Below are 27,238 nucleotides of genomic sequence, written 5' to 3'. Positions count from 1 at the left end.
TTTTCAAAACGTGGTGAAACTTGTGAAAACATTTGTCGGATAACCAAGCGTCATGTGAAGGCTGCTGCTAAAGTATTTGTTACTAAACTCATCCAAGAATCTGTCAGCCTCAACGCCCAACGTCACCGAAAATAAACCTCAAATGCAACGAAACTTAAGTGTTGCTAGGCAACACAAAAGCACCCACACATTGTTGGATGTAAAAACAGTGTCTGCCTCAGAAATGGGGCTATAAATAGTCACACTGCGTTCGCTTCAGTTTCTTAACTCTTATTTTTATTTCTCAAGGCCACCAAAGAGTGAAAAGTTAACCACGAGCAACACATATTTACTGACTGGTATTGCAACACTTTTCAGCACATTATGTGATGCCAGTCCCAGTTTTAAAGCAAATAAATATCCATGATTTATTGAAAATTAAATTCCTCCAAGCAGATGAATCACTTGGGTCAGACCTCAATGTTGACTTTGGCGAACCTGTAGTGCAGGGAGGTGGGGTTGCGCAGCAGCACTATGCCTCTGTGCTTCAGCGGCTGGCTGCTGATGGAGGTCAACAGCCCGCTGACACTGACAAAGCCCAGAGCTTCTCCACAGCCTGCTGTCAGGGAGAAGTCACCCTGCGTGACCCAGCCCAGTGTCACTCGCGAGCAGTGAGTCGTGATGCTCGGCAGAGGGTCTGGCCATAATCCCAACACCAGATCAGAGGACGATGAAGAGCTGGTCTGGAGGGTCTCAGCAGTGGATTGGGCCTCTTCACCCTCAGTCTCCCCTAAAGACCCAGCATTTTTCTTCTTGGGACTCTTTTTAGGTCTTCTAATTTTGCCTTTGAAGTTGTCTTTGTGCGGCGGCTCCTGGGGTCCGCTGCAGGTGCGGTCCAAGTCCAGCAACTTAAGGTCCTCAGGGGTGGGTACAGAAACAATGGCGTGCAGCTCTGGTTTGCCCTTGGACAGCAGTGAGAGTCGAACCCACACCACACTCATGTCATGAGTGGCCAGAAAGGAGGTCTTGGCTGCGTTGTCCAGTGGAGGCCCTTCTCGGACACCACACGGCCTCTGACCTTTAGAGGAAGTGGGTCGGCACCAACCAGAGAGCAGCCGCAGAGACTTCCTGTTCCTACCAAGAAGAAAAAATGCAGCAAAATGATGTCATTGAAAACGGAATCACATGTCTGCCCTGAAGACTAGGAGCTGAATTAAGCTCCAGTCAGTTCCGCTTGTTTGTGGACATGATAATAATTAATAAAACACTACAATAATGTGATCTTCATGATGAAACGGCAGGGAGCAAATCTGATCCACTGGACGTTTGCGTTTGCCACATGAAAAGTTCACAGCTAATTTAAATCACGCCAAAAATCATCACATCGTGACCTTTGAAGGTCAAGGTGCAGAGTGCTTCAAGTTGGCTTCCAAGGGAATAACATGGCAGTCCGTCCTATTATTTCCAAAAAAGTAAACATGTTGTTCGGCCTGTAACTTGGACAGTGTCTAAAACGCCTTCTTCCACAGTGTTATTTTTTACACCAGGCGATGAAAGCAGGTGAGCGCTTGAAGTCGGAGAGGACGGTTCCGGACGTCCAGCGATGTGCAGGACATGAGAGAGAACTCAGCTGCTATTATGGAAGGAACAGGACGGAGTGGGGCTGAAGATTGGAAAGCAAAGTGAAAAGTCAAAGCTGGCATTAAGTCGACTTGCCATTGTGTATCCTCCACATGATTTGGAGTTGGCAAAAACAGCATTTTCAACTCTCTCAAGCCATTACATGAACTTAAATCATTAATCTTATATAGTTTTGAATACATTAATCCAATTAGGTCTTTTCTCTTTGTTGTTGTTGGAGTCTGGTTTTCAGACACATGAAGATTAAGCAAGAATCATGGATCTGAAGCATCAAAAATAATGGGGCAGAATGACAGGATGTTTGGATGTAGCTGGAGGAGGCAATGGAGCGAACACAGAGCCTCTGTAAGGAGTGTCCTGTGATCTCCTCGTGAGTTCCCATCCACAATGCAAACAGGTGAATGACTCACTGGAGTCATTCACCTGTTTGGATCGTGAAAAAAAAGTCTTCGGACCCTGAAAATGTGACAGGATCTCAAATACTTTCATGGAAAAATCAAGGGGTGTGGTGTATTTTTTTGTGTTGACAAGAAAAACTTACAAAACTGAATGTCAGTTCTCCACAATGTCTGCATCACAGTCAAATGACAGAGAAACGTCACATGACTACATCAATACCCTGTCCTCCTGCCATGACCACGCAGTGGAATGCATGAGGTGCCCGGAAACTTTTCCCCACCACGGTACACACACTGCTATTTAAATCGACATGTTCCTGTTGTCGGATCAAACACCTAAAGCCCAGCTTTAACTCCGCCCACTTCCAAATTTGTCATGAACACTGCCTAAACAAGACAAATGGAGCTGGCACCTGAGAACAGTGAAGTGTCTGGGAGGCTCTGCGGTGGGGTCCACAGGAGGTGACCTCATCTCTCCGCCGACCTCCATGGCACCCTGGCTGTCCTCCTTCATCGACTGGCTTCCTCTGCCTGCCATCAGCTCCCACTCCTCTGCCAGTTGTTGCCAGGGGCAACAGAACGGAGCCAGACAGCCATGTTTAATGTAATTGGTCCTTTTGGCAGGCGGACGCCTACAGAGGGGTCAAAGAGTCAAAATGTTGGGGCTGATCCTGCCAAGTTATGTGACGCGTGAAACCCCTCGCAGTGCTGGACTAATAAAAATACTACAGTTTTGGACAAGATGGAACCTGCATCTGTATGGCTGTTTTTGCTATTCAGCTGCTGCGGCTGCAGTAGCACCAGGATAGTAAGATTAGCTTTCCACATAAAATGCTGACCTTTCAAACTTCTGAAGAAGCTCCGTCTCCTGTTCCTCCTGGTGAGTGGCACCAGCAGGGCAGTCTGGGTAATCATGGGGAAAGTGGGGAGCCCCTTTGTGCTGGGAGTGTTTCAGACTCATGCTCAGTCCAGCGATGCGCACTCCTCGGTACACCTGACGGGGGGGGACAGGAAGGTCAGAGTCGGCTCTGGGGTCATGTGGAAAAGGCACAGCAACTTTTGGACACCTTTAACCAACTCCCACACCACCGCTACTCAAATGGAGCTTTGCTTGACACTTCCTTCGGTCAGATGACTGGATCACAGTTCTCCTATATCAAAAGATATAACTTGAACTTGACTTTTATTTAAGCAATGAAATGCAAAATATGTGATTAAAAAAAAAGCCTGTCTGTCTCCAGCCATGTTGTCAGAATGCTCCACTGTTAATATAATGGGGACCCTAAACCAGAGGTGGGCAGTTAAATTTCCTAAAGGGCCACATAATAAACTGTGACTGTTCTGAGGGGCCATCATGCCAAAAGAAAGGCAGCGATGACTACGAAATGCGACAGAAAGAAATCTTAACAAGGACGAAATGAACCATACCACATGGGCGCAAAGATAAGTGTAAATATGGCATGAAACGTATCAAAAATCCCTTCACATGAATCTTAAATGAATAGAAATCACAATAAAACTATGGACCAAACATAAAGATAAAAAGGCAATTTATTTCAAAATATGTTTTGAATTTTCTTTCAACAAATTTTGAGGAAAATACTGTAATTTATACTGAAATTTAGTCATGAATGTGTTGCATTTATTGTTGAACTAGTACTGGCTCAAATGGAAACAGGATAAAAAAAAAGAAAAAAAAAAGAAAATGACAACTTCATTTTTCATTCATCAGTTGTGTACCTTTAGTCTGACCCCATGTGGGCCACAAAAACACAGGCAGTACAAAGACGCATCAACTCACAATCGTGATTAAGGTATTTAAGACTGAAATCCTACTGGTTGCAAACAAACATCCTCATTCATTCTGTGAGCATTTTCGAGAGGCATGTGATCTCTACCTACCAGAGGGATCCAGAAGGCCATGCCCCAGCCTTTTGGCAGGAGCAGGTCCCATCCAGCACCCCAGGAGCTCATCTCATGCCCCGCCTGCTTGCCAGGCTGCTGAACCAGCAGGATGGGGACCCTGCCTTGAGGCGTGGGACTCAGTCTCGACCCAGGAACAAGGACCTCACTTCTCATGCGGTTCAACTCCTGTCACACAAGTGCATCGAAGGAAAGCTGATTTTTGTTCGGTTGGTCAGAAGAGCCAAATCTGAAAATGCAGGTTCGCTTTCCAACCTGTTCAGAGATTTTGTTCTCAGTCACGTTGTCACGGACAGACTGTTCCCACAGGAAGCTCTGACAGCATTGTTCAGAGACGCCCCGCAACACGAGTTCCCTCCTCTTCTCCTCATCCACCTCTGGAACAGATAGACACTGTACACACTCCAGCATGACCAGGTTTATAGATACACGAGGAAAACCACCTGATATGGCACAGAGTGCGTCATATCCCTGGTAACTTCTAAATAAATGGTTGGTCCTCAGACAAAATCTACAATGGTGCACTTATTTATCCATAAATACATGTCAACCAAAGTAAACAGGACAAATACAAGCCTGAAATACCAAATAATTATTATAAAACAAGAAATGTCTGTAATGGCAAAGACAACTGAATTTACCTTAGTGGTGATTGGAATGGGGATTTTTTTTTATTACTAGAAACAAACAAACCTCCACCAAGCAGCTTCAGTCCACCCCCAACACAAGCTCTCAATGACAACGCGTCCTTCAAATAACTATTGTTGGATCCTACATCTGAAACTGGTTCTACGAACCCATCGCTGTTAAAGAATTATTTTTTTAAAATCCTGGATCCAGATGGAGATCCCGATGACTCCCAAAATGCAATAGATGGTTCATTGTTCCCTTACACATATTTCCCCCTAAAAGTTCTTCCAAATCATTCCAGAACCTTAAGTGATTTTGAACCTGTCGAAAACATAGCCTAAAGTGCAGAGGTTGGGGGGAAAAAAAAACAGAAATCTATGTGAAAACATGAGGTAAACAAGGGACGCTAACGCAAGAGATGCAGCTGGAGCTCAGCACGAACAACGGACTGAGTGTACAAAGAGAGCGGTGGGTTTAAAGCGTGAGAGCAGCGGCATGAACACGCGGCAAACTTCAGTATGGTACACAGCACCTTTGAGTGAGGAAAGTGAGAAGACTTGAGAAGCGTTTGTGGTGTCACGGCACAATTCAAAACGGCTCTCGATGGTTTGGTAACCAGCTGTTGTTTGTCACTGCGTCTGTTTTTGGAGTACAGGGTTCTGCCAGGATTCGAACCTGGAACATCTGCATGGCCGGGCAGAGGCCCCCTGGAGCACAGAACCAGATGTGTACTCTGTGAAACATCAACAGGACTATGAACAGAAGATGGCAACTTCTGATGTGTAAAAATCAGCTGATCACCAAACCGGTTTTTGTGGTTTTAAAGACCGGAGAACACAGACGTGGGAAGCCCCTTGTTGCTGCCTGCACACGCTTGATCACGGACTACAGCAACGTCGCACGAGGTTCAATGACAGCAAGATTTACCTTGTGCCTCCTTCACACAGGGCAAGGATTTGACCCTCTTTCTTGGTAATGTGAGTCTGGGGTCGTCCACCGTTAAACCCAGAACTGTGCCAGGAGCCAGCTCTGCGGTGGAAAAAACGCCTGTGCAAATCACCCAGCAGTTAAAAGGCTGTTAGAAGAGGATGCTGGGGCACACATCAGACTCTGACTTCAAATCAAAGGCACCTCTCAGAGTGTGAAAGACATCTGCCTGCTGCTGGTGTGCAGCCATCTTGTTGGCATCTTTGCAGTGTTCAGGCCACCAGAGGCACGAGGGCTGCGATTTGATCCGCTCCTTTTAAAGAGAGAGAATTGTGGCTCCACTGTGAAATGCAAATGTGTGGGGACATCTGCTTCTTATCTTGCTAACAATCTTACATCACAGTCGGTCGCTGCCTCCAACGTTTGGGCCAGCACAGAATGAGACTGTGGCCCAATCAGGCGATAGCGCACAATCTCCATGGTGAGATCACTGAAACAGACAGACAGCAGCTTTCAAATCGAGATCTTATTTGGCACTGAAATGATTGCTACTCTCTTCTACCCCTGGATATGAAGTACTTTAAAGTTTCACCAACTTTATAACTGTTCCAGTTGAGCTGGACTTCCACGTAACAGGTGTGCCAGGAGATCTGGTCCCATCGCCCAGTATCTTCTTTGCAGGAGGTTCATTCGTGTCCTTACTGCCACGTTTTCTCTTAGTCCCAGATGAAGGCTTGGTCTCTGAGTCTTTGTCCGCCTCTGCATCTTCTGCAGCAGAGACGACCTCAGGACGCTTCACCTCTGACAGCACTGGAGGAAGGACGACCTCAGAACACTGGCAGACAGTCTGCAGCTCTGAGAGAAGGTCCTGCAACAACCACAACGTCGGGTCAGCTCGATCGCTGAATATCATTCAAATATAAATGATTCACAGTTAGACCTTCTTCAGAGTGGGATGAGCCCAAATCCACAGCTGCCTGTGAGTGGAGCCCGATGCACGTGGCCTCCACAGAAAGGTGACCGGGCCAAGTGGCTGTTTCGGATACTGCCCAGCCCTGTAGACCACCACACTGCCCTGTCTTCTCCCAGAGAGAGACAGTGCTGCAGCAAACGTAGGACCTGCACATGACCTAAGGTTACACTCATCCGAAAACAACTAGAACAGGAACTGAGTAGATAAGGCAACAGTGAGTCAGTGATTCCATTAAGATGTTGTCAAGCCAATATGAGGTGAAGCTGTAGTTCATGTGCTAAGAGGAGGAGGTGGAAAGACAAACCAGAAAACAGCAATATCTTCTGTGTGAGTATGACACTAATACCAATCAGATGTTGCACAGAGGTTCTGTATTCTCTTTGAGACCAGTTACAAAATAAATATTGCGTTCAAACTAAAAAGAAAAAACAAAAATTCACAAAAATATCTGACTAGACTGCGGCAAAGCAGACATGAATGTGTGACTGAAGGAAATATGTGTGAATATTCTGACCATCCAGCCAACACGCTGTTTAAAAAGAATCCACTCAAATCCATAACAGCAAATAACATCAAGTTTAGCTGGTGTTTTTTCCAAGGTAGGGTCTCCATTGGTGTTTTTTCTAGTTTAGAACCACAGAGTCAGGTCATTGACAGTTAAAACTGAATGATTCAGGGGAATGAACATCTAGATGCCGTCGCACAATATAAACATGACGACCAGAATATATTCCCGTAAAACACAAACATTGTTAAAACTTCAGTCTGGCTTGAGTCGAATTAACTCTTAAAAACTCTCTGGACTGTCATCGGATATAGTGCTACCTGTTATCTAACCTATAGAAACAACAGAATCCTGTCCACCGCAGCTAACAGTGATATTGACCCCCAAACATATCATCCTAAAACTTGAACATAAACAATGCACATGCACTATGCGCCTTTAAATGCTAGTTGTGTATAACTGATTTTTAGTGACAATGGAGTGCAGCCTTCAGTCAAACCAAAATAAATAACAAAAAAAAAAATATAAGCAACTCACCGGCCTCCTTACTGGCCAACTGTGACAGAGACAGCAGCAGATTGTCTTCGGATCCCTGTAGCTCAATGCAGCAGTAGTAAGACAAGTCCTGATCCAGAACAGAGATGGTTAGAGGAACAAGGATCACTATTTGACCTTCTTTATACTGTTTACCTGAAGCAAACAGTGGTTGCTCATGGCTCTGTAGCAGGTACGATAGCACTTGTAGGTGGGTCTGTCTCCAAGACAGTAGCCCCACTTCTTCACCATGTGGAATCGCTTGGCATGCCAAATGTGGGTCTCCAACCATACGTTCTTTCTCTGCCGACGGTTGAACTCAAGCAACAGGTTTCCATGCCGGCGGCGGGCTTTGCGACTCTTGCACTTTGCTTGTTCCTTCTTCTTCTTGGAGCCAGCCTGTAGGCTCTTCTCACGCTACGGCGGACAGTCATCCACATTTATGATCAGTCAATGGAATAGCCAACCAAACACATGCTAGATAAGTGAAGTAGTACCAGGCGGTTTGCCATTTCTCTCAGCCGGCAAGGAAGGCGCTTGGTGTTGTGGCTCATCGCTCGCCGCCTCATATGTTTGGGCAGCGCTCCAAAAACATGACAGCTGCCTGTTGTCTTGGTGACGGCTTTGAGCATGGCACGCACCTCTGCAGACCTGGCAAACGCAAAGCCTCCGGCTGGAAGAAGGAAAAATGGTCACAAAGAGCCAAAATATTCAGAAAATAAATCTAGTAGTCTCGACACAGGTCTACAAACTGTTAGCAGAGTAGACCAATGTGACAAATTCAGAAAGACATTTTAGGAAAATATTCATATAGACGCCTTTAGAAGCAGTTGCCGTGTGTGCAGTAATGGTGTCGTGTGCAGTCACTACATTTAGGATCACAGCTTCTTGAAGACTTCTCCAAAATGACGGTCGAAGTGATGACACCACATAAACCAGGGGTGGGCAAACCGGTCCTCAAAGGTCCAGGTTGGTGAAGACTTTTGCTCCAACCAATCCATCACACAGTTCAACAAGTTGTCAGTTAAAACCAGCAGTACTAGACTGTTCAGAGATGAGAACAGTGAAGCTGCGTGTGGTTGGTTTGGAACAAAGACCTGCACCAACCAAGCTCATTGAGGACCGCTTTGATCCGAAGACACCAAGCTAGCAGTTGCAGTTTTGTAGAATAACCAGGCAAGTGAAAGTTTATTTACCAAGAATGTGTCTTGGTATTTCTTTGACGGGGGCTCCACCCAGCTTCTGGTGTCCACCGAACCGTCCATGACGGGCACCTGGCTCGGTCTCAGTGGTTGAAGAGGTGTTAGCATCGCCACTGTCAAATTGTCCTAAAAAAAATATCAAACGTGAGCAAACAGTATAGCTGAACGGTACACCTAGCAACAATTGTATTGTACAATGGTTTGATGTAAGGTTTATTTCCATGCACATATCTTACACACACACACACACACACACACACACACACACACACACACACACACACACACACACACACTGTATTCATTTTATATGTTTGAAAGAATACTTGTGATTGAAGCTTCCATGAAACAGTGTGATACCTGAGCCAGACCGCGGCGTCCCGTCACCGTTACGCCCCGTATACTGAACACTGGCAGGCTGATTCTTCATCTTCCTCTGCCGCATTTTCACTTTAGCTGCAGACATGCTCTGCAAATGAACAGAACAACTTTCTTGACTAACCTCATTGCAATGTGCCACACACAGCCCTGCAGCTACAACGGGTAAATAGTCCACCACATTACAGTGCCAATAAAATACAAATAAGACGCACCTACGTTCAATTCGTTGAGACGCTTATGAAGGAAAAACCTGTGTAGAATGGACTTCCTATTTCTTGCGACGCAGTTAGCATGTGAGAGTGCCCCACATGTACCGGAAGTGTGCGTGAACTCGCAACCACGTAAATCGCAGTATATGCGCGCAACGGAAACTTAACCACAGAAGATAAATGAATTTACGAAGGTATGCATCCATTACGATTTTCTTTCATTAATGCTGTGGTGTTTCGTTGGGGATTATCCCTTTCTATGTTCGCTGGATAGTGGGATTTTACTGAAAAGCATCTTGCATTAATAGTTTTACGGTACAGCAGTGATGACGTAGTCGTCATTCGGGCACTGTCGCTCTCGCTTGCTGGACTGTTGAACAAGTTGTTTGTCTCTCACTAAATCACTTTGTGTAAACGCCGGGATGGCCGCGCTAATCAGGAGGATTGTAAACACTGCAAAAGCCCCTGCTGCCATCGGTCCATACAGGTAAGAACAATGAGCTGTTCTGCTTCCAAAGAACTATGTATGTGGTGTGTTAGCTGGTCCACTGGATGTTACGTCATAAAGACGAACTGACGGTGATAGGTGCACAAATGTGTTGCAAATAATTGACATCCAAACTGTGAACACTGCTCTTAAGCAGAGTTTAGAATTGTCATCGAAGTGCTTCGAGTGTTCAAAGTGCAACTCGGTTTATTTACAGAGTGGAGCCACAACGGACCGATCAGTGAACGTAATTTAGATTTCTGAATAATAAATAAAAAATAAAGTTCATCTCCTGCTGTATACATTGTTGTGAGACTGTAATAAAGGGTTAGAGCAGGGCAATTCAAGAATTAAAGCATAATGTTAGATCCAAGTGCCATGTTTTGACACTAGTGGGTGTCTTCCTTCCTTCCTTTCCTTCCTTGTGTTGTGTGTACTGTACAGCCAGGCAGTGGTGGTGGACAGGACCATGTACATCTCAGGACAGCTGGGAATGGACCCGAGCAATGGTCAGTTAGTGGATGGAGGTGTCCAGGCTCAAACCAGACAGGTGACCTCCAACAGTCATGTTATTCATTTCTCTAACTGTATTTGTCTGATAGAGACATATTTATTTGTCACAAATGATGCAAACTAACTCACCTTCCATCGTGCATTGATCGACGTGTCACATCTGCCACGGTCTCTCTGTGTTTTGCTTGGACAATCCCTTCTTTCTTCTCAGGCTCTCGTGAACATGGGAGAGATACTGAAGGCAGCAGACTGCAGCTATGAGAACGGTAATCGTCATCGTCTTCTCTCTCAGGCATGGCATCATTCTGACACTCATAATGTGTTCTGTCGCTCAGTTGTGAAAACAACGGTGCTCCTGGCCGACATGAATGACTTCAACAACGTCAATGACATTTACAAGCAGTGTAAGTGACCTCTCCCGTATTAGTTCTCTTCTGTCTGTGGCGCAAGAGAAACTGATCGAATCCGCCTTTTAATTCTTTTGCCACTAGATGTCAGCATTACTCTGATAAACTGTAATGGACTTGCGTCTCGGAGAGCAGCGAACAAATGCATTTCTATGTGTATAGTTCAGTGAATACTCACTGGCATCTACCAGTCCTGCGCGATCATATTGAGCATTTAGCAATCCTGACTCAGCTCTAAGTCAGTTAAGTGAAGCACTTGTGTTGATTTTTATTAGTATAATCTACATTCAGTTCAAGTTCCACCTGTGGATTTTGGTCTGTGGATGATCTCTGATGAATGCAGGGGGTGAAAAGGCAAAATGAATAATCATTTATTTAGTTTTTACTGGGTATTTTGTACTACAATGTGGAAAGCTCATCAATATAGAGAAGCCCCCTCTCACCCAGGAGTGAGAAAAGGAGGCAAAAAGAGTGTTTACTGTCAATGTTAAAAGCAATTTTCGTCTTTTTTGTAACACTACTCTGTGAGCTTTAACTTTGCTGTTTCCTTGATTCAGTTTTCAGCAGTAACTTCCCTGCAAGAGCGGCCTATCAGGTGGCTGCTCTTCCCAGAGTGAGTCTTTCTGTTGTTACATCTATGATTCATTATAACACCCAAATGGTCATCCATTGTTCACCAACTGTTTCAGGGCGGACTGGTTGAAATCGAAGCGGTTGCTGTGTTGGGTCTCCTGACTGATTCTCCATAACAACCAGAGAACATCGTCTTGCAGACCAATGAGAACGTCATCGAAGAATAGGCAAGCCCACGCTGTTGATGCACCTTTACTGGGTCACCCTGAAGGCTACAGGCACTTTCTCCTCATTAATATTCATGAAACATTTTAGGGGACAACACTGCATTTCAAATTCACTCTACTCAGATTTCACTGACTGGATATGAGGAGTACCTAAGCCGGTTTTCTGGATTGAATTACTGTCACCAGAGCAACTGTCTCATCGAGGCAGATTATGTTGATGCAATCGCTGAATAATAAATGCTCTTTAATTTGCCTAAACAGTGGTTTTTGTGATTGATAATGCTGCTAATAATCTGTGCTTCAGCATTGAAGTTTTTTTTTAATGTTGTGTTTAAATGTATGGAGTTTATTTTGGTATTGAAATGTCACTCATGACAATTTAACTCAACATCATAAAGTGATAAAAGAAGCAGTTAAACATGGCTATGCATTACCTTGTGATGGGAAATCCTTAGTTCAGTAAATACAAATATATTGTAGTTTGAAAACACTAACATTGTTGTGTGATGACAGTTAAGGGCTCTATTGTGCGACGTGTTTTCTTCAGTGATAAAATTTCACTTTTTAGACAAAAGCAGCTTCACATTGAAATATAACTGCCAATGCTTTCAAGTTAGATCTAGCTAAAGTTTTTTTGTTTTTTTTTATGGCTGCCTCACTCAGAAGTTCGCCTCCCTCACAGCCACAGACACAGCTTTCAGTGCAATAGTCAGCCATAGCTAAAAAGTCTCTCCTTGCGCTCCCTCGGTGACATCATTTATCCAGTGTGTTGTCTCATCACTTCCATAATGTAGGTGGCACGATCAAGCTTTTATGACGCACGCCATTTCTATTTGCACAATCTGCTCTGTAGGGCTTTAGGAACCAGCGAAACAGAGCGTTTTGTAGCCGTCATATTTGTCATTTTTTAAATAAATTACTGGGGAATGGATGGACATGGTTCTTTCACTTCTCAGTATACATTATCATTTTGTTAACTAGATAAGTCTGAAAAGACGTAAACACATATTAAGGCTCCTTAAATTATCACACATAAAAACATTTTAAAAATAAAATGCACTTGACAGTCCAATGTTGGTTTCAGTGTTTGTCTTTTCAAAACTGTAAATTAGACCATTCATAAAAAGGAAAAATATATATTCTATTTGAGTAACCAGCTCATCGAATAAGCATGTTTTACCGTCTAAGAATCCTCACAAAGTCACTTTGTTTAAAGTGAAGTAAATTCATTGAAGAATAACAGCTTTTGGAATGGCTTTTTTATACGTGGGGTGCAAGTGTACAAGATTTTGTGAGTGATGTGCGCTGATAATTATACACACATAACCTGTGCTGTGGCTTGTAAAACTACATGTAGTTTAGCTTGGTAGCTGTTTGAGCATCCTACATTTCTGCTACCGCTGTCATTTGATTAATATTGTATATCTCATTCCATCACACTAAAGAGTGGCTGATAATTCTTTCCTCATGCAAACATTTGTTTACTACAACAGCCCAACAAGACAGATACTGTGAACAACATGCTTTAAAAAAACCTCAGTGGCACTGGAAAGACATGATAAAAGCATTACATATCGAAGCAATAGTGGCCACTCTTGTGTGGATGAAATCGCCCTTTTAAGGTACAGTTAGAACAGATACACAATGCGTCCAGTCATTAATTGAGATTAAAATGTTTCATCCATTGACAGGTCTCATTTTTACCCCTACAGAAATGTAGATCGTAAAACCACAGCTAACAAAATAGCTTTAGCGTGTACTGATTGGTGACTTCAATACTGTGATGATGTCCTCATTTCATGACAGTCTGTTGCTTGTGTGCACAAAATACGAATGTAGATTCTCTCTGCAAAGAACACATCAGATGGATCATTTTCTAGTTGTAATTTTCTCGAGGCCAGTCCACATTGTGTTGCAAATGTTGGGAGAATGTACACACAGCTGAAGATATCGATGGAAAGTTCAAGAACAATTGTTGCATTTCCCTGTGCAATTTAACAACCATGAAATGTGTCTCAAATGAATAGTTTTAACATCAGTCTTTGAAGACCTCATATTTAGCTTCAGTTATTTGTTGATGTTTAAACACATGAGAGAAAACCCAGGAAGACACCAGCCATGTTAGTGAGTACATCTTTATTCTGTACACTGGATTAGAAAAAAATGCTATCAAAGAGTGAAGAAAAACAATTGTATCTAGGTTTTCCTATTGTCTCTACTAACAGATGAAACGCTACTGGTTAATCATTTCTGCTCCTTCCTATGGTAACATGAGTTAAAGCCACTTCTGTGACACCAAGTGACAAACATTACAGTTTGATCTCTTAAGAAGTTCATAAACCAGACTTGACTTTCAATTTATATGACTAGTCATCCTTACAGAGAAATTATGTGTGCTTTACTGGGAGCAGGATTAAATCATGGGGGAACAAAGAAATAATAATTTGCTGTCGGGCACATAGGAACCCATACATATTTTTAACTAATGGAACACTTGACTTTCTTTTCACTCATGCAGCCGCTGTATTAATACCATACCACGCCCCTTAAACTATATGTAGCATTAGCATTGAAAAACAGAGTATAAATCACATGACACCATAAACATTACTGTCATCACTTGGTTCAAAATGTTCTGTGTAAATAGCCCCAGAGGAAAGTAACACTTCCCATTATAACATACCAAAAACAGACATGAAGAAGGGGCTCCAGGCATGAGGATGTCAGAGGAATTAAGAAAACAGTCATTTCATGTAGAGATAGCATCCATGTGAAAGTTAGGACAGTGTGTTTTTAATGTTTTACACCCTTCTACATGTTTCTGGTGTTGGTCGTTGTTTATATGTCCCGCAGTTGGCTTCACAGTAGTCGGTGTGGCATCTCTGTTGGAGAAAAAAAAAGATTTATTAGTTCAAAAAACAGTCTTCACGTTCATTTCCATAAAACAGGAGTTTGGTCCTTTTGAAGCTGTACTTACCTAGTTCACTCTTCCTTTTTAACTTTGTCCAACACGGCTTGTGTTGACGACACTGCTGACAGACAGAAAACCCACAGGTCATTTAGCAATAAGATCCAACTTGCAGTTTATCAACAGAACTGAGCGACACTTCCCCCAGGACACGTCTGGTTCTGCCAGTAACGATTCAGCCACGCCACACATATACACGTGTGCTGCAGTGGTTGGTAATTGTCCTGGTAGTTTCACAGAGCAGCCCTGGGCGACTAAGTCTCATAAAAGTTATGCAACGTGTCTTCCTGAGCGTGTATAGAATTCATGGTGTGTGAGGAGGCCAGCTGAAGTACGCCATGTTCTCATCAGAGTCGACTGGCATCGGAACATCTCGCATTTCAACACGTATTGTGATTCTATTCCTAGTGCAGATTAATGAGATGACATTGTCATTAATGACAATCTTTAGTATAAATTTAGTTCTTGTGTAATTCGCATTTGAAAATGAAAATTAAAACTTGGCTCGCCATCTGTTGACCCAGAAATATTAAACAATATTCATTCTGAGAAATTTCCGGCTACACATTTGACTGAGGAATACATGTTAACCATGAATAAACTAAATACTTTTCTGAAATTAATCAGTCATTTCAGTGTTTTTTTAGCTAATTTTCAGTGCCCATTCCAGGGAAAAGAATATCAGTATTTTATGATGATTTGTAATTGTTAATATGCTGCTAATACACATCAGAACAAGCAGTTTATTTATGGTAGTGCAATGTTCCGTAATCTGAATTGAAAAAAAAAAAAAATCACAATATATATGTCAGTCTGAGAACAAGCGCTAATAAAGAGGAGAACCCAGGAAATATAGCTTGAGGAAGGTCATCCCATGAAGAGCTTCATTCTTGACTCTAACCTGAGCACTTCTTCACTTGTGTTGTACTGTGACCATAAAAGCATGAGCATAATTACACTGCAGCTAACAATAGCAGACAGAGAAGGAGAGTTGCGTGACTGGGTTTGCCGCTGCTCTGCTCAACACACTCAAGCCAAGCTTTCATTTTACACTGTGTGTGCGCTTTGTGTTGCTCACACTGCCTCATCTGTTCTGCACCGGAGCGCCACAATAATGTGTTGATCCCGTCGGCTCAACTTGTGCAGAGAATTGTTTGTTCCAGACATTGTGTCTTCGCCTCTTTGTGGTCGATGTTGCCTCCTTATTTGAAGTATTCATGGCGTTTGCACAGAGTGACCACAGAAGATGACCCCTATGTTGACCCGCCTTTCTATTGACGGACCATCAGAGTCTTGTTTGTTGTCGCTGGTTTCCACTGATGAATCAGTTGTGTTGCACTCACTTGTCAAATGAAGAATCTCCTGCTTCATCGCAGAGATTAGACAAAGACTTGACGACATAAATACTGAGTACGCATGACAGGTTTATCAGGAAACAAGTCGTCAAACTAAACGTGTGAATGTCAGCCTGCAGCCATTAGCAGCTTCTGTCCAAAAAATGTGACCAAACTACTTTTCCATGCGTGTGAGCCCCAGAAGTGTCACAAAAGCCTGAACTTTAGAAGTCTGCCGTAAAACTACCTCTGACTCCCGGTTCACTCAGTCTGTTGTCAAAGAGTTTCTGTAAAACACACAGATAGGGAAAGAAAGCCTGAGCCTGAGTAGGCTAAATATATAAACACGCATGAGCTTCACTAGAACTTCATTTGAGATGCCTGGGTTTTTGTTTCACACCTGGTAAAATCCCTTATGTCTCAGTGTCAAGATTCTTTCTCTCACTTCTCTATTGAATAATCCACCACCTGATGCCCAAGAAAACAATTCATTATCTACACAGCAGGACTCACTTTTCTCCTTAGATATAAACAACTGTGGAGAACCTTTCTATTAGACTTGGTAGAACCCCACCACAATGCCATGTTCTTCTCACCAACCATCCCATCACCAAGACCATCTCTTCAACCCTCCTTCATCTGTTCATTCTGTACTCTATTCTGTACCTTCAGATAAGAGCTCAGGAGTTGAGTCCAGCCCTGAAGCCGACGCTGAGGAGTCTTCAGAGTCATTTAGTTCACTTGCAGGAGTGTCAGGATCTGGTACTGCTGCTTCTGTCATGACTGGCACCATCACTGTGGAGGCTGCTAGCTCCTCCTCCTGATTGGACTCGGTTGCAGGTTCTGAGGCTTCTTTGGATAAGGCTGCGTCCACAGGTGCCGAAGGAGCTTCTTCTCCTTTAGTAGAAGACTGAGACTTGTCTTGTGGCTGGTCGGGGGCTGGAGATACTGGAGGCATCTCTGGAATCGTCGCCACGGCAATCAGTGCATCTATCACTTGCTCCTTAGCTTCTTCAGGTGCAGAGGATACAGCTGAAACTTGATCATCTTGTGCTTCTGAAGATTCTGCAGGTGCACTTGTGGGTGCAAGGCCATCCGTTTCTGCGCTCTCAACAACCTCCTCAACTCCTCCCACAATCGGAGAGGCCTCCGCTGACACGGCAGACACAGGTTCATTAACATCAGCAGACCCTTTTATCAGTGGGACAACAGTATCCACCGCAGGGTCCTCAGCTGGTGTCTCCTGGGCTTCAACCTCTGGAGGTTCCTCTGCCTGAAACGGTTCCACAGGGGAAACCTCCACATCGGGAGATACAGTCTTCGTTTCTGCCTCTGCATGGCCGGCTGAAGTTGCAGAAGGAGTGAGTTCTTCAGATACTTGTTGTTCAGAACTAGTCAGGAGTTGTTGCTCCTGAGCCTCTGAAGCTACAGCACCAGCCTCCTCTTCAGCCTCGACTGCTGGGGAGGCATCTGGTGAAGGGCCCTGCGCAGGCAGCTGGACCTGCTCCTTGATGGTCTCTGCATCCTCTGCTATGATGCCATTTTGGGCCACTTCGGAGACAGAAACAACAAAGAAGGATGAATTATTGACCTCCTGCAAACACCTGTTAATCTGTTACCATTCACATGGCAACATAGAGCGAGCTAAAGCCATAGCGGGCGGCAACAGTTAATATATCACCAGTCTTGTCAGGACGCTCAATCATCCATAGGTTTATCGTAACTTGCATGTTGCTAACAAAGGGATGCTGGAAGAACACTACTAGTCCGAACTTATTTCCTATGAAACCCGGGGGTTAGCCATTTCTTTAAGTACACACACACGGCCTGCAAAATATATTTCCTCAGCAAGAAATTCCAATTGATATTTGTATTGTGAGTCCAGTGTCTTTTTTTTTTACCAGCCTGTAAGACATTTGGGGTTGTAAATTTCACCCCAGAATGGTGGAAGTAAACACTGTGCTGGAGTAGCTAAGCTAACTAGTATCCACTTTAAATGTTCTCCCACTTTAAAATGGAAATGATTTCACTTCATTTTTTCCCCTATCAATTATGATAAGGTTTGAGTGATGTCATCTGCTCTTTGGGATGTCAGTTAAAGAAACTGTGGCTTTGTGCAGAATTTGTTAATACGACGGGTTGTAAAAACATCTATATCCGTAACCAAGATCATAGCAGCATTTGTTTATTATAATATATTATTTATTATTTATAATTTTATTATACCAAGAATTTGCTTGAGAAATAAGAATGGTATATGCTAGGTGCTGTTTGCTAGGTGCTAATTCCATGAGGGACTTTCCAGCCAACTTAGCCATGTTCTTGGTGAAGATGACTGAAGGGAGATATACAGTAGTACATGTAGGATTTATATTTACAAAGGCATCGATTCACAACCCTTCAGCACTTTTGGTCCATTCAACGTCACAATGTGTGACTTGTTTGAGAGAGCTCATGAAGTGGACCAAAACAAATGGCTTACCTTAACTAGGACTCCGAACCAAACTTATTTTGAAGTTTTAATCCTCAAATTGAGGCCCAACCTCATGGGGACTGGCAAAATGTCCCTACAAATAGCAAAAGGTCCCCCAAAAAAGCATGTTCCCAATAATTGGTCCCCACATGTATAGCTAAACAATGTAGACACACACATCCTTTAATTTCCTCAGTTGAAAGTGGTTTTATCCAAGAATCTGCGGCCTGGAGGCTTGTGGGGCCACGGGACCCTGGAGAGGAAATAAAATACACATGACATTGTCTTTTCCCAGGGACCTTTCCCTTACTGACCTTCTCTAAAACTGACTGTGTGTAAACAAGAGGGAAGAAACTGTTACAGGTAAACAACAGAAGTGGCTCAAATGACAGAAGTGACACAACTGCTGCTCCATCGAATACGTGTCTTTCTGTTTGCATCACTCTCTGCTTTTCTCTTGTCGTCTCTTGATCGTAGCCAGACATTGTCGATGCGCGTCCTGACGCACCTGCTCAGTGAAAACATGCTTTAATTTCACTGGTCTGTCAGTTGTGATAGAAAGTGAGAGGACTGACTGATGTGATGGAATGTGACAGCCTGACAGGAGCATGAGAAAAGTTCTAGATGCAGCACAGAGGTGTTTATGGGAGGATGGAGCTGAGAAGGGCAAGTTGTTTCTTGCACAGACATTATTGAAGTTGTGCGTGCTCCTGTGTGTAGAGGGCCACTATAGTGGTGGGGACCAGTGTGTCAGCGTGATTTAGCAGCCAAAGATGACACAGATGGCAGTCATAACAGTGGCACAACTGGACAGACGCTCCGGGGCTGGGAAGGGGCCCAGACAGGGGATGGGACCAGTTGTGACTTGGAAGGCACACAACTGGTTTGTGACTGTGGAGAACAATGGCTGGATCTATTGTGGACATGATGTAAGAGGACGCATCAGCAGGTGACCGTACAGCTGCTTTGACTAGCATGGGCTTATACCCGGCTGCGTATATGGAAGCCCACTGAGGCAATAGGAAATAAAAATGGTCAACAACACCAAGTTTGTGCTTCGTCCTTTTTATTAAAGGATTTTTGATTTCATATTGATAAACTTGGATGGGGTGTGGGCTCTTTATGAAGTTGGGGAACAGAAAAAGTGTCTCTATTATTGTTAGTGACGTCTTCAACTTCTTATTGTCTTTTAGCATCCCGATCATCAGACTGTTTCTATCCAAAAAGATAGCTTCATTTTAATTTCCACATTTGAGATGCAGCGAGCGGTGACCTCCACCTGGGCCATGACAGTAGAAGTCGACACCACACAATCCAGTGACTAAAGAAACTTCCTGGAGTCAAGAATTTTCTCCTCAAAAGAAAAGTTGCAGTCCTGAGTTGCTGAACTCGCTTCCTTAAAGCATGTTGTCGCGTGAGCAGGTTATGTCCCCAGAGTCACATTAAAGGTGATTCATTCAGTGGTGAGCAGTCGAAATGATCACCTGAACTTTTCCTCATGGTATTGTTTGTATTTGTTCCAAAAACTCATGACTACCTTTTTGTGTATAACTGTTGTATTTCACTTTTCACTATAGTAAAATATTTTTGTATTTCAAGCACTTTGATTGCAGTTCATTCAGGGAATATTTGCTTTGTCTTGTCAGAATCAAGACTGCAGAAAGAAAAAAAGGAAACTATGGTGAAAAAAGTATAAATATGATTTCTAAAATCTAGATATAAACTCTCCTTGACTTGAATATCTGCCGTCTTAATGCTCCAGTCTCACACAATTTCAGGGCTCGGGGCCAAACTTTTACAAGACTCTGCATGGAGGAGCCGTCAGTCACGCATGTACATGTGGCACCTCACAGAGCTCATACTGTACACGCTGCCGCGGAAAGAGTAAGTGAGTGTGATAGGAAAGGTCGAACCCTAAATGGACGGTGTTGTCCTGTGTTTCACCACTTGGTCTTCCGTGTTGAGGCTTGGACTCCCAGACCTATACTGCTGTATATACATGGAATGGTTTGGACACAGAAATGAGCTGAGCTTTACTATGCAGTCACCTTCTGCTCTTGCCTTTTTATCCAGCCAGTGTTTCCTTCCATGTATGTGGCAGAATGGTTCAGCATGAGGCACCATTTCAGTGTCAGCAAACAGGTTTGGCCACAACTTTTGCCATGCTCTACCAGTAAAACATTTTTGTCATCCCTGAAAGTGAACAGTCAAAGAACTCCCTGAGGTCCTCTCTTCTTTGACCAAAGAGCCATGTGAATGTGAAGGACAGACCAGATAAAAATAGCATGAAAAGAACCAATTAAGAAGTGGCACCAGATGTGCTGTGAAACAGGCCCACGGTGTCCCGCTCTGGCCAGCGACACACTCCCTCCTCTCTGTGGCTGTATGAATGATTTAGGCTGAAAATAAAGCTGAGTGGGCACCGCTGTGATCACAGACGTTTGAAACTTACTCAGAGTGTCTCCATTGGTCTCCTCCGGTTTTGTACCGGGTCTCTTCTCTTGGTCGACCGTCTGAGCGCTGGACGAGGAGCACCCCATCTCTACTGCTCTTCAGATGAAGGAGAAGCTCTGAAAGTGCCTGTAGTCTTTGAGACTTCCAACAGTGGGGAGAGAAGTTAAACCGTCCAGGGGTCACTGGTCATCTTCTGTGGTGCATGGCCCGCTGCCCCCTCTCCACACACACCACTCTGATGTGAGCTGTTGGTGTTGCCTGGCTGTCTGCTGCACTCCCCACACAGGAAGAGGAGGAGGCAAAGGTGTGTGTGTGTGCGAAGTGTGTGTCCTCCCCCAATGGAGAGTTCCTCCTTTAAACTTGATCCACCACCTGGTGGCGACGTCTTTTTTTTTTTTTTTTTTTTAATAAATAATTTAGAACTCAAATATGAAACATGTATAAAGTTGGACCAAATACTGCTCATTCTATCTGACAAATATAGTTTCTCAGTCCCCATTTGCCTCCCAATTTTATTTTTTTAAATATAATTTAGGATTGCAGTGGACTTGGGACCAGTAACCACACAGACCAGGTGGGCAGTCATGAACCACCCAGGCCCAAAGCCATGAAGAGATTTAAAATCTCTCTGGTTTAAAATTGTAAAAACTTCAAGTACATCATTTTCACCTAAAAAATAAACTGAAATAAAACAGGTTATATTTATTTCCAATTAAGCATATTGTGATTTCTATTTCCAAGTTTATTCCTGTTTATTCTTCCATTTATATTTCCACTTCATGTATTTCCCCTTTTATTTCCATTGACATTTCCATATTTATTTCTTGTCACTCCTAGTATTCCACAGTTTTTCTTCAACACACTGTGTCTTTGAGACCCTGAAAAGACACCTATAAATAAAATATTTATATAATGTACAAATGATCATTAGGAAAGAGACTTTTAACTGGTTAGTTTGTATTAATTACAGACAACACAACCATACACACACACATCTGACTGTAACACTAAACTGATTGACAGGAATAAACAAATGCCAGACTGTGACACACAAGCTAAGATAAAGACCATCACGCAGACACATGCATTCACACAGCTACACACACACTGTTGGGAAAAGTAGTGGGAATAAGGTGCAGAAATGATTAGAGCTCTTCTTCACTCTGCTCCTTCTCAAATCTCTGTGAAAGAAAGAAGACATATTGACTGAACTGTATGCTGTGTAACAAGACTAAAGCCATCTTATACCGTATATAGTTGTACAAATAAAATGTGTTGTTTTTGAGAAGAATAAAATAAAGATTCATTTATTTATACAGACAAACATGACCAATTGATGCAGATAATATGGATTCATCACATCTTAAGTCTGGTTCACAGGATCCAATTCCAGGTGTGCCACATAACACATTGTGATGTCATAACTGAAACATCCATGATGTTGAAGACCAGATTGATACAGAGAGACAGAAAATCTATGTTTAGAGAAGCAGAAAAATGTTCTGACCGCTTGATGCAACAGAGTTTGCGCATCTCTGGAGCTTCCACCCTGATGCTTATATGTACAGATTCAAGTGAAATTCATTCTGGTGTCAAATATTATATATGACTAATCATAAATAATCTCATTAATGGCTAACTTTTATTGAGTCCCACTCTAAAGTACCTAATGGCAACAATAAAAATGAAAATGTTAAGAGCTTGGATGTTACTACGGAGCCCTGGAAGTGACATGCATGTGTTCATTATTTATTGGATGTGACATGCATATACATGACTTTATGTTTTTGATCCCGAGATAACAGTTATCTCAAGACAACAGTGATGACTGATCTGTGTGAGAAAGTTGCTGCGGGGAGTAGAAAAACCTCCTTTGCAGAACTTCTGGAGCATTTCATGATCACACCTTATACATAGACGCAGTACCATTATTATACTTTATGTTTATTGTGTGGTGATGCTCTTGCATCAGATTTAGGATGAATAAACGTTAAATTGTTGTTGCTCCAGGTCAGTTTCTTAGACATAACCACTGCATCCTTTGCGGTTTCCATTCACCAGCTGGCAGAGTTGATGAGAGGATGAATCCAAAAAGCACAAACTCAACTTGTTTTTTTTGTTAAAACAACAAAAATCTTTTATTTGGTATTTACTGTACAAAGATATCACCTTTTTAATACATTATAAAGAATATTCCTGGTTACAAAATACACACGTTGTATACAAATAATAGCTTCAGTAGAAACCAATTATGGGATGTTGATCTTGATCTGGAACTGGTCACTTCTGAATGAGTTGGTTCTCCAGCGTCTGCAGTTTTGAGGTCATGGATTCAAGTGAAATTGTTAAGGAAAAAGGAAGTGCAAACACACAAAAATCATTTTGAGCAGACATGAATTAACTCTTAATACTTCCCTGTTTATCACAGATGCTGTCGTCCTAAAAGACTGAAACACGGTCAGAGCACGAAATTCTTGGACATCACATAATTTCTCAATATCACTCACAAAATAACATTTTTTAAGACAGCAGCTCCTTGCTTTGACTGTGACTCATTTTACAATCAATAAATAATATAATTTATTTATTTTGCTTATTGTAAGATGACTTTGCATGAATTTACCTGTCATCTTGGTCATTAACTGATCCACTGAATTAAATGCCTTAAATATATTTTAAAGGAAACTTTGAGTTACCTAAGTAGACGGTGATGAGCACTAGCCTCTGAATTGTCAGTGCCACTTCTTGTGGGATTGTGCGCCAGAAAAACAATAAATATTAACACATCAGTAATATTGCAAATCATTATCAATCCCTGCTTGATCTCGACATCCTCTAGGTGGCGCTCTGATTCACATGTCATGATCTAAACAAGTTAATAATCACAAGTCACTCACTATTCAGCCTGTGAGGAACTGACAACCCACCTCCTCCCTAGCTGCACCTGAGTTGTCAAAGGGAGTCTCTGACTTTGATCTGGCTTCCACCAGTGCAAACAAGGAAGGCTCAGCTCGGTCTCCCCAGAACATGGGTCAAACTCTCTCAATAAAATAAACTACTGTTGTTTTGTTCATGTGGAATGTTGGCCTTTTACGTGATCGTGACTTTGACTCCTTGCTCGACAGGAAAGTCAACTAGTCACCTTAACTATAAGATGGCTTACTGTGATGAACTATATCTGAGAGGACACGCATTATAAAACTAAAGATGACTTGTCTTGTCTTGTCTTGACTGTGGATAACGTGGTTGGCAGATGCTTCAAACAAGGATATGACTTAGTGCCAGAGTCTTCAGCTGTGCTGTGACTTGACTCTGAAATGTGATGATGTTGTCACACTCACACATGTCTTTAGTCGGTTTGTCTGTGAAAAAAAAAAGTTGATCACCAGTTAAAACACACTCGCAGACTTTGATAGAGTTACCCGTGAAGAAAAAAGAACATAGCACTATCTCATCTCATACTTCTTCCCTCATTTTTTCTGATTATTTCTTTGACATTTTTCTTCTGACTTAATGTAATTCTTATAGCAACTCCTCAAATCAAACAACTAAACTCATTATTTCATATATTTAATAACCACGTTATTTACATTTACGACCTCAAATATTCAGGGCTAATTGTTAAATAACTAACTGTTAACTAAGAACAGCATTTATTGTAACAATGAAATTGTTTACTGGAGTATGTCTTTTTTGTTTGTTTGTTTGTTTTTGTTTACTGGAGTATGTGTAACAGTGGACTTGCGTTTGTTGACGCGTCGGCTGAGCTCCACTCTGCTGCCAATAGATGGCACTGTTGCATCAGTTCATTCAGCAAACAAACACCAAATCTTCCTGAAAAATCTAATCTCGCTTTTTCTCATTCCTGCCGTCGAGTGTTTCATCTGCGCTGATAGTTAGTTGATAGTGTGCTTGGTTATTTTTGTCCTGATCTTCTCAAACCAACCAACGCCTGTGTCTCTTTATAGTAAAACCTCAAGTTCAAATGAAGGCCCGGGAGCATTGGGCCACTAAGGGGAGCACAAACACTTCAGGAGCTAGTCTGGCTTCATTCCTTGTCCAAACTGCAGTGAAGGTCTCTCTGGCTCACATCACATCATACCTGTGCACATCAGGGACTTGAGCCTCTTTGTAATGTCTTTCATTTTGTCGAAGTCCTCGGCGTAGTGCAGGTGCTTCTCGTCAGGCTCGGACGCGATCTCTCTCAGCTCCAGCTCGATGGCTTTGCCGACACCCAGGGCATAGATGGTGATTCCTGAAACAGGGCCAGCAGAATTACATCTCATCCAGACTCCAAGTCATGAGACTCGCACCTGACTTCTTCGCTCGAGTCGCCCACTCGGACACATCATCTTGAGACCTCCCGTCTGTGAAAACGACGCTGACGTGTGGGACGTTTGACCTGCCGCCTTCCTTCGATGAAAAGCTCGTCTCAAACATGTGACGCAAAGCCGAGCCAGTCATGGACCCTCGGCCCATGTACTGCATCCCATCCACAGCTCGCTTTATGTCCCGAGCCGTGGTGTACCGGCCCAGGGTGAACTCTGTTCGGACCTTGGTGGAATACTGAATGAGTCCAACGTGAGTCCCAGCCTTTGAGATGTCCAGCGTGTCAACGATGCCGTTCACAAACTCCTTCACAAGCTCAAAGTTCTTGGGACCAAGACTTTTGGAGCCGTCAATGACAAAAACAAGGTCCATGACTCCATCGCCACACTCTGGTCCTGGGAGAACCAAAACACATGATTTAACAACTACCAAAGACATTGAGCTGCTTCAGTCATACTTCTGCAACTCTTCCCATCCTCCGCCAGCACAGAGCCTTCAAAGCATCGGCAGATGTAGGACTCAGCTGCACTGACACACTGGTGCTCACAGCCGTGCTCCACCTGCTGGCACACATCCAGACCTGTGTGTGAGTGAAATGGAGAAGATTACTGTGGAAGTCAATTTGTGTTGCACCAGAGAAACACAACACTGTTGTAGAGGGTAGGAAACACTGATAGTTGTATTTGCTGTCTACCTCTGTGTTTATGATGTTAGTGTGCAACATTGCTCAAAAAGTTATGGATCGATTTCACTGAAATGGGACCATTATCAAGTGTATCGATTTTGGGGCATTTGTTTCGATCAACAAACGTGAATAGTTTCAGAATATTATCATTCCATTACTTACATTTCTATTACCAATAAGCTGAAGTCCAGACTGAAGACATAATATCATTATTATTATTACTATTATTATGTAAACAAAAGTTTAATTTCTCCAAATTTATCAAAACTATGGAAGGTGTACTTCTATTGGTACCGACCGCTTGTGTTGACAAAAACTGCAAATCTGTGATGAAGCAATACAGTTGTTGGATGTTGTAGTGATATATTGTTCAGATGTTTATATACTGAATACGTATGTTAATGTTAGAAGACTGAGATCTAACTATTAGAGATATTACTACACGAATACAGAGAAAGTACCTAAAATCAGTATCGGTGAGTCCCAGGTTCCGGATAGTGACACCGGATTGGTTCAAAAGTGAAAGGCGAACTCTCGCCTCATTGACAGTGACTCACTCTGGCATGTCTTCCCATCTGGGCGAAGGGTGAATCCTTTTCTGCATCGGCACACACACGCATCATCTGTGCTCGTGAACTCCTGCTCGCAGCCGTGGTTCCCACTCTCGCAGTGGTCCACCTCTGCAACAGGGACAGGTGAAACTGAACGGGCCAATGGGTTCCTGTTTTGTGTTTAGTGATGCTTCGGAAGCGGAATTCCATGATACTGCACTGAAATTTTAAATCGCAGTGTCCTCTTTTTGTTTGTTTTTTTTTTTTTCATTTGCCATCCAGTCATGGATGTGATTGCTTAACTTTGTTCCCAAACCTTCCTACATGATCTTGTTCCAATGCACCTTACTGACAGGAAAAAAACAAGTCATTAAAATTAACATTAAAACTAATAAAAATTGAACTGAAACTGAAAAACCAACCAAGCCCTCTAAAAACTAATTAAAACTAACTCAATTTGAAAGACGGAAATTCAAAACTAAATAAAAAAGAAAACTAATGAAAAATCCCAAACTATGATAATCTGGCTGACAGGTCTCTCCTGTCGTGTCCTACTATTGTCAAACTAAATTCATGAGTGTGTTGATCTCAGTTAGTCTCACTTTTGCACGTCTTCCCATCAGGTCGGAGTGTGTATCCTTTTCTGCAGTGACACACGCACGAGTCCTCCGTGTTGGTGAACTCCTGCTCGCACCCGTGACGTCCATCAGCACAGTGATCAATCTCTGCAACACACAGGCAGCACTCCCTTAAAAACATAACTCCTGATGGACATGTATTCAACACAAGTGTATTACAGTGTTGTACTCCCAAATGAAAGAAAGAGAGGACGGATCTGGAATTGCGAGGAGGAAAACAAACTGCATGTCTACAACTCAATCCCTTCAATTGCTCTTTTCTAGTTGACAATGACATTTGGGAAAATGTTATGGTGC

The 27,238-nt window shown here is 42.9% G+C and overlaps 4 protein-coding genes across 6 annotated transcripts in view; 1 reads left to right on the top strand and 3 right to left on the bottom strand.

The window, feature by feature from the left end:
- Window positions 1-288: 288 nt before the first annotated feature.
- pop1 (POP1 homolog, ribonuclease P/MRP subunit) lies at window positions 289-9,399 on the bottom strand. 2 transcript variants are annotated; one of them, XM_053881168.1, is made up of 16 exons: window positions 9,310-9,399; window positions 9,073-9,181; window positions 8,707-8,838; window positions 8,008-8,183; window positions 7,667-7,927; window positions 7,514-7,601; window positions 6,439-6,617; window positions 6,095-6,366; window positions 5,895-5,988; window positions 5,703-5,811; window positions 5,499-5,618; window positions 4,197-4,318; window positions 3,921-4,109; window positions 2,858-3,012; window positions 2,432-2,650; window positions 289-1,113 (listed from the first exon to the last, which is right to left on the bottom strand). In XM_053881168.1, the coding sequence occupies exons 2-16, from the start codon at window positions 9,176-9,178 to the stop codon at window positions 450-452; spliced, it is 2,886 nt and encodes a 961-aa protein (XP_053737143.1). In that variant the 5' UTR covers window positions 9,179-9,181; window positions 9,310-9,399; the 3' UTR covers window positions 289-449. The 2 variants fall into 2 exon arrangements, with proteins under 2 accessions (XP_053737143.1, XP_053737144.1); XM_053881169.1 differs by having other exon boundaries at window positions 9,306-9,393.
- Window positions 9,400-9,639: 240 nt separating this feature from the next.
- On the top strand, window positions 9,640-19,901 carry LOC128768461 (2-iminobutanoate/2-iminopropanoate deaminase-like). Its single transcript, XM_053881359.1, has 6 exons — window positions 9,640-9,789; window positions 10,234-10,339; window positions 10,514-10,568; window positions 10,638-10,706; window positions 11,267-11,322; window positions 11,399-19,901. The coding sequence occupies exons 1-6, from the start codon at window positions 9,725-9,727 to the stop codon at window positions 11,456-11,458; spliced, it is 411 nt and encodes a 136-aa protein (XP_053737334.1). The 5' UTR covers window positions 9,640-9,724; the 3' UTR covers window positions 11,459-19,901.
- On the bottom strand, window positions 13,623-20,993 carry LOC128768460 (cytochrome c1-like). 2 transcript variants are annotated; one of them, XM_053881357.1, is made up of 4 exons: window positions 20,737-20,993; window positions 16,478-17,362; window positions 14,487-14,541; window positions 13,623-14,391 (listed from the first exon to the last, which is right to left on the bottom strand). In XM_053881357.1, exons 1-3 carry the CDS (start codon window positions 20,822-20,824, stop codon window positions 14,492-14,494), a joined length of 1,023 nt encoding a protein of 340 aa, XP_053737332.1. In that variant the 5' UTR covers window positions 20,825-20,993; the 3' UTR covers window positions 13,623-14,391; window positions 14,487-14,491. The 2 variants fall into 2 exon arrangements, with proteins under 2 accessions (XP_053737332.1, XP_053737333.1); XM_053881358.1 differs by having other exon boundaries at window positions 14,487-14,538.
- A 2,025-nt stretch (window positions 20,994-23,018) lies between these two features.
- The window catches only part of LOC128768430 (matrilin-2-like), an 11,632-nt gene continuing 7,412 nt past the window's right edge, over window positions 23,019-27,238 (bottom strand). The window contains exons 8-14 of the mRNA XM_053881313.1: window positions 26,906-27,028; window positions 26,310-26,432; window positions 25,525-25,647; window positions 25,052-25,462; window positions 24,841-24,993; window positions 24,011-24,100; window positions 23,019-23,074 (exon numbers count right to left, since the gene is read on the bottom strand). Of these exons, the coding sequence (XP_053737288.1) occupies window positions 23,019-23,074; window positions 24,011-24,100; window positions 24,841-24,993; window positions 25,052-25,462; window positions 25,525-25,647; window positions 26,310-26,432; window positions 26,906-27,028 (1,079 nt within the window). The remainder of the gene's footprint in view (window positions 23,075-24,010; window positions 24,101-24,840; window positions 24,994-25,051; window positions 25,463-25,524; window positions 25,648-26,309; window positions 26,433-26,905; window positions 27,029-27,238) is intronic.

The sequence above is a fragment of the Synchiropus splendidus genome, chromosome 12, assembly GCF_027744825.2.
Source record: "Synchiropus splendidus isolate RoL2022-P1 chromosome 12, RoL_Sspl_1.0, whole genome shotgun sequence".
NCBI classification, from domain to species: Eukaryota; Metazoa; Chordata; class Actinopteri; order Syngnathiformes; family Callionymidae; genus Synchiropus; species Synchiropus splendidus.
Note: the sequence above shows the minus strand (reverse complement) of the source record. Positions and strands in the feature narration are given on the sequence as shown.

Excerpts from the sequence above, each read along its gene's own strand:
- pop1 (XM_053881168.1), bottom strand. The coding sequence starts at position 9,178 with ATGTCTGCAGCTAAAGTGAAAATGCGGCAGAGGAAGATGAAGAATCAG. Across the intron at positions 6,618-7,513 it reads GTTGGCCAGTAAGGAGGCCG|GTCCTACGTTTGCTGCAGCA; the intron begins GTGAGTTGCTTA and ends GGTCATGTGCAG. Across the intron at positions 5,619-5,702 it reads TGTCTTTCACACTCTGAGAG|GCGTTTTTTCCACCGCAGAG; the intron begins GTGCCTTTGATT and ends TGATTTGCACAG.
- LOC128768461 (XM_053881359.1), top strand. The coding sequence starts at position 9,725 with ATGGCCGCGCTAATCAGGAGGATTGTAAACACTGCAAAAGCCCCTGCT. Across the intron at positions 9,790-10,233 it reads GCTGCCATCGGTCCATACAG|CCAGGCAGTGGTGGTGGACA; the intron begins GTAAGAACAATG and ends TGTACTGTACAG. Across the intron at positions 11,323-11,398 it reads AGGTGGCTGCTCTTCCCAGA|GGCGGACTGGTTGAAATCGA; the intron begins GTGAGTCTTTCT and ends CAACTGTTTCAG.
- LOC128768460 (XM_053881357.1), bottom strand. The coding sequence starts at position 20,824 with ATGGGGTGCTCCTCGTCCAGCGCTCAGACGGTCGACCAAGAGAAGAGA. Across the intron at positions 17,363-20,736 it reads GACCAATGGAGACACTCTGA|TGGCCCAAAATGGCATCATA; the intron begins GTAAGTTTCAAA and ends CTGTCTCCGAAG. Across the intron at positions 14,542-16,477 it reads TCCTGAGCTCTTATCTGAAG|CAGTGTCGTCAACACAAGCC; the intron begins GTACAGAATAGA and ends TCTGTCTGTCAG.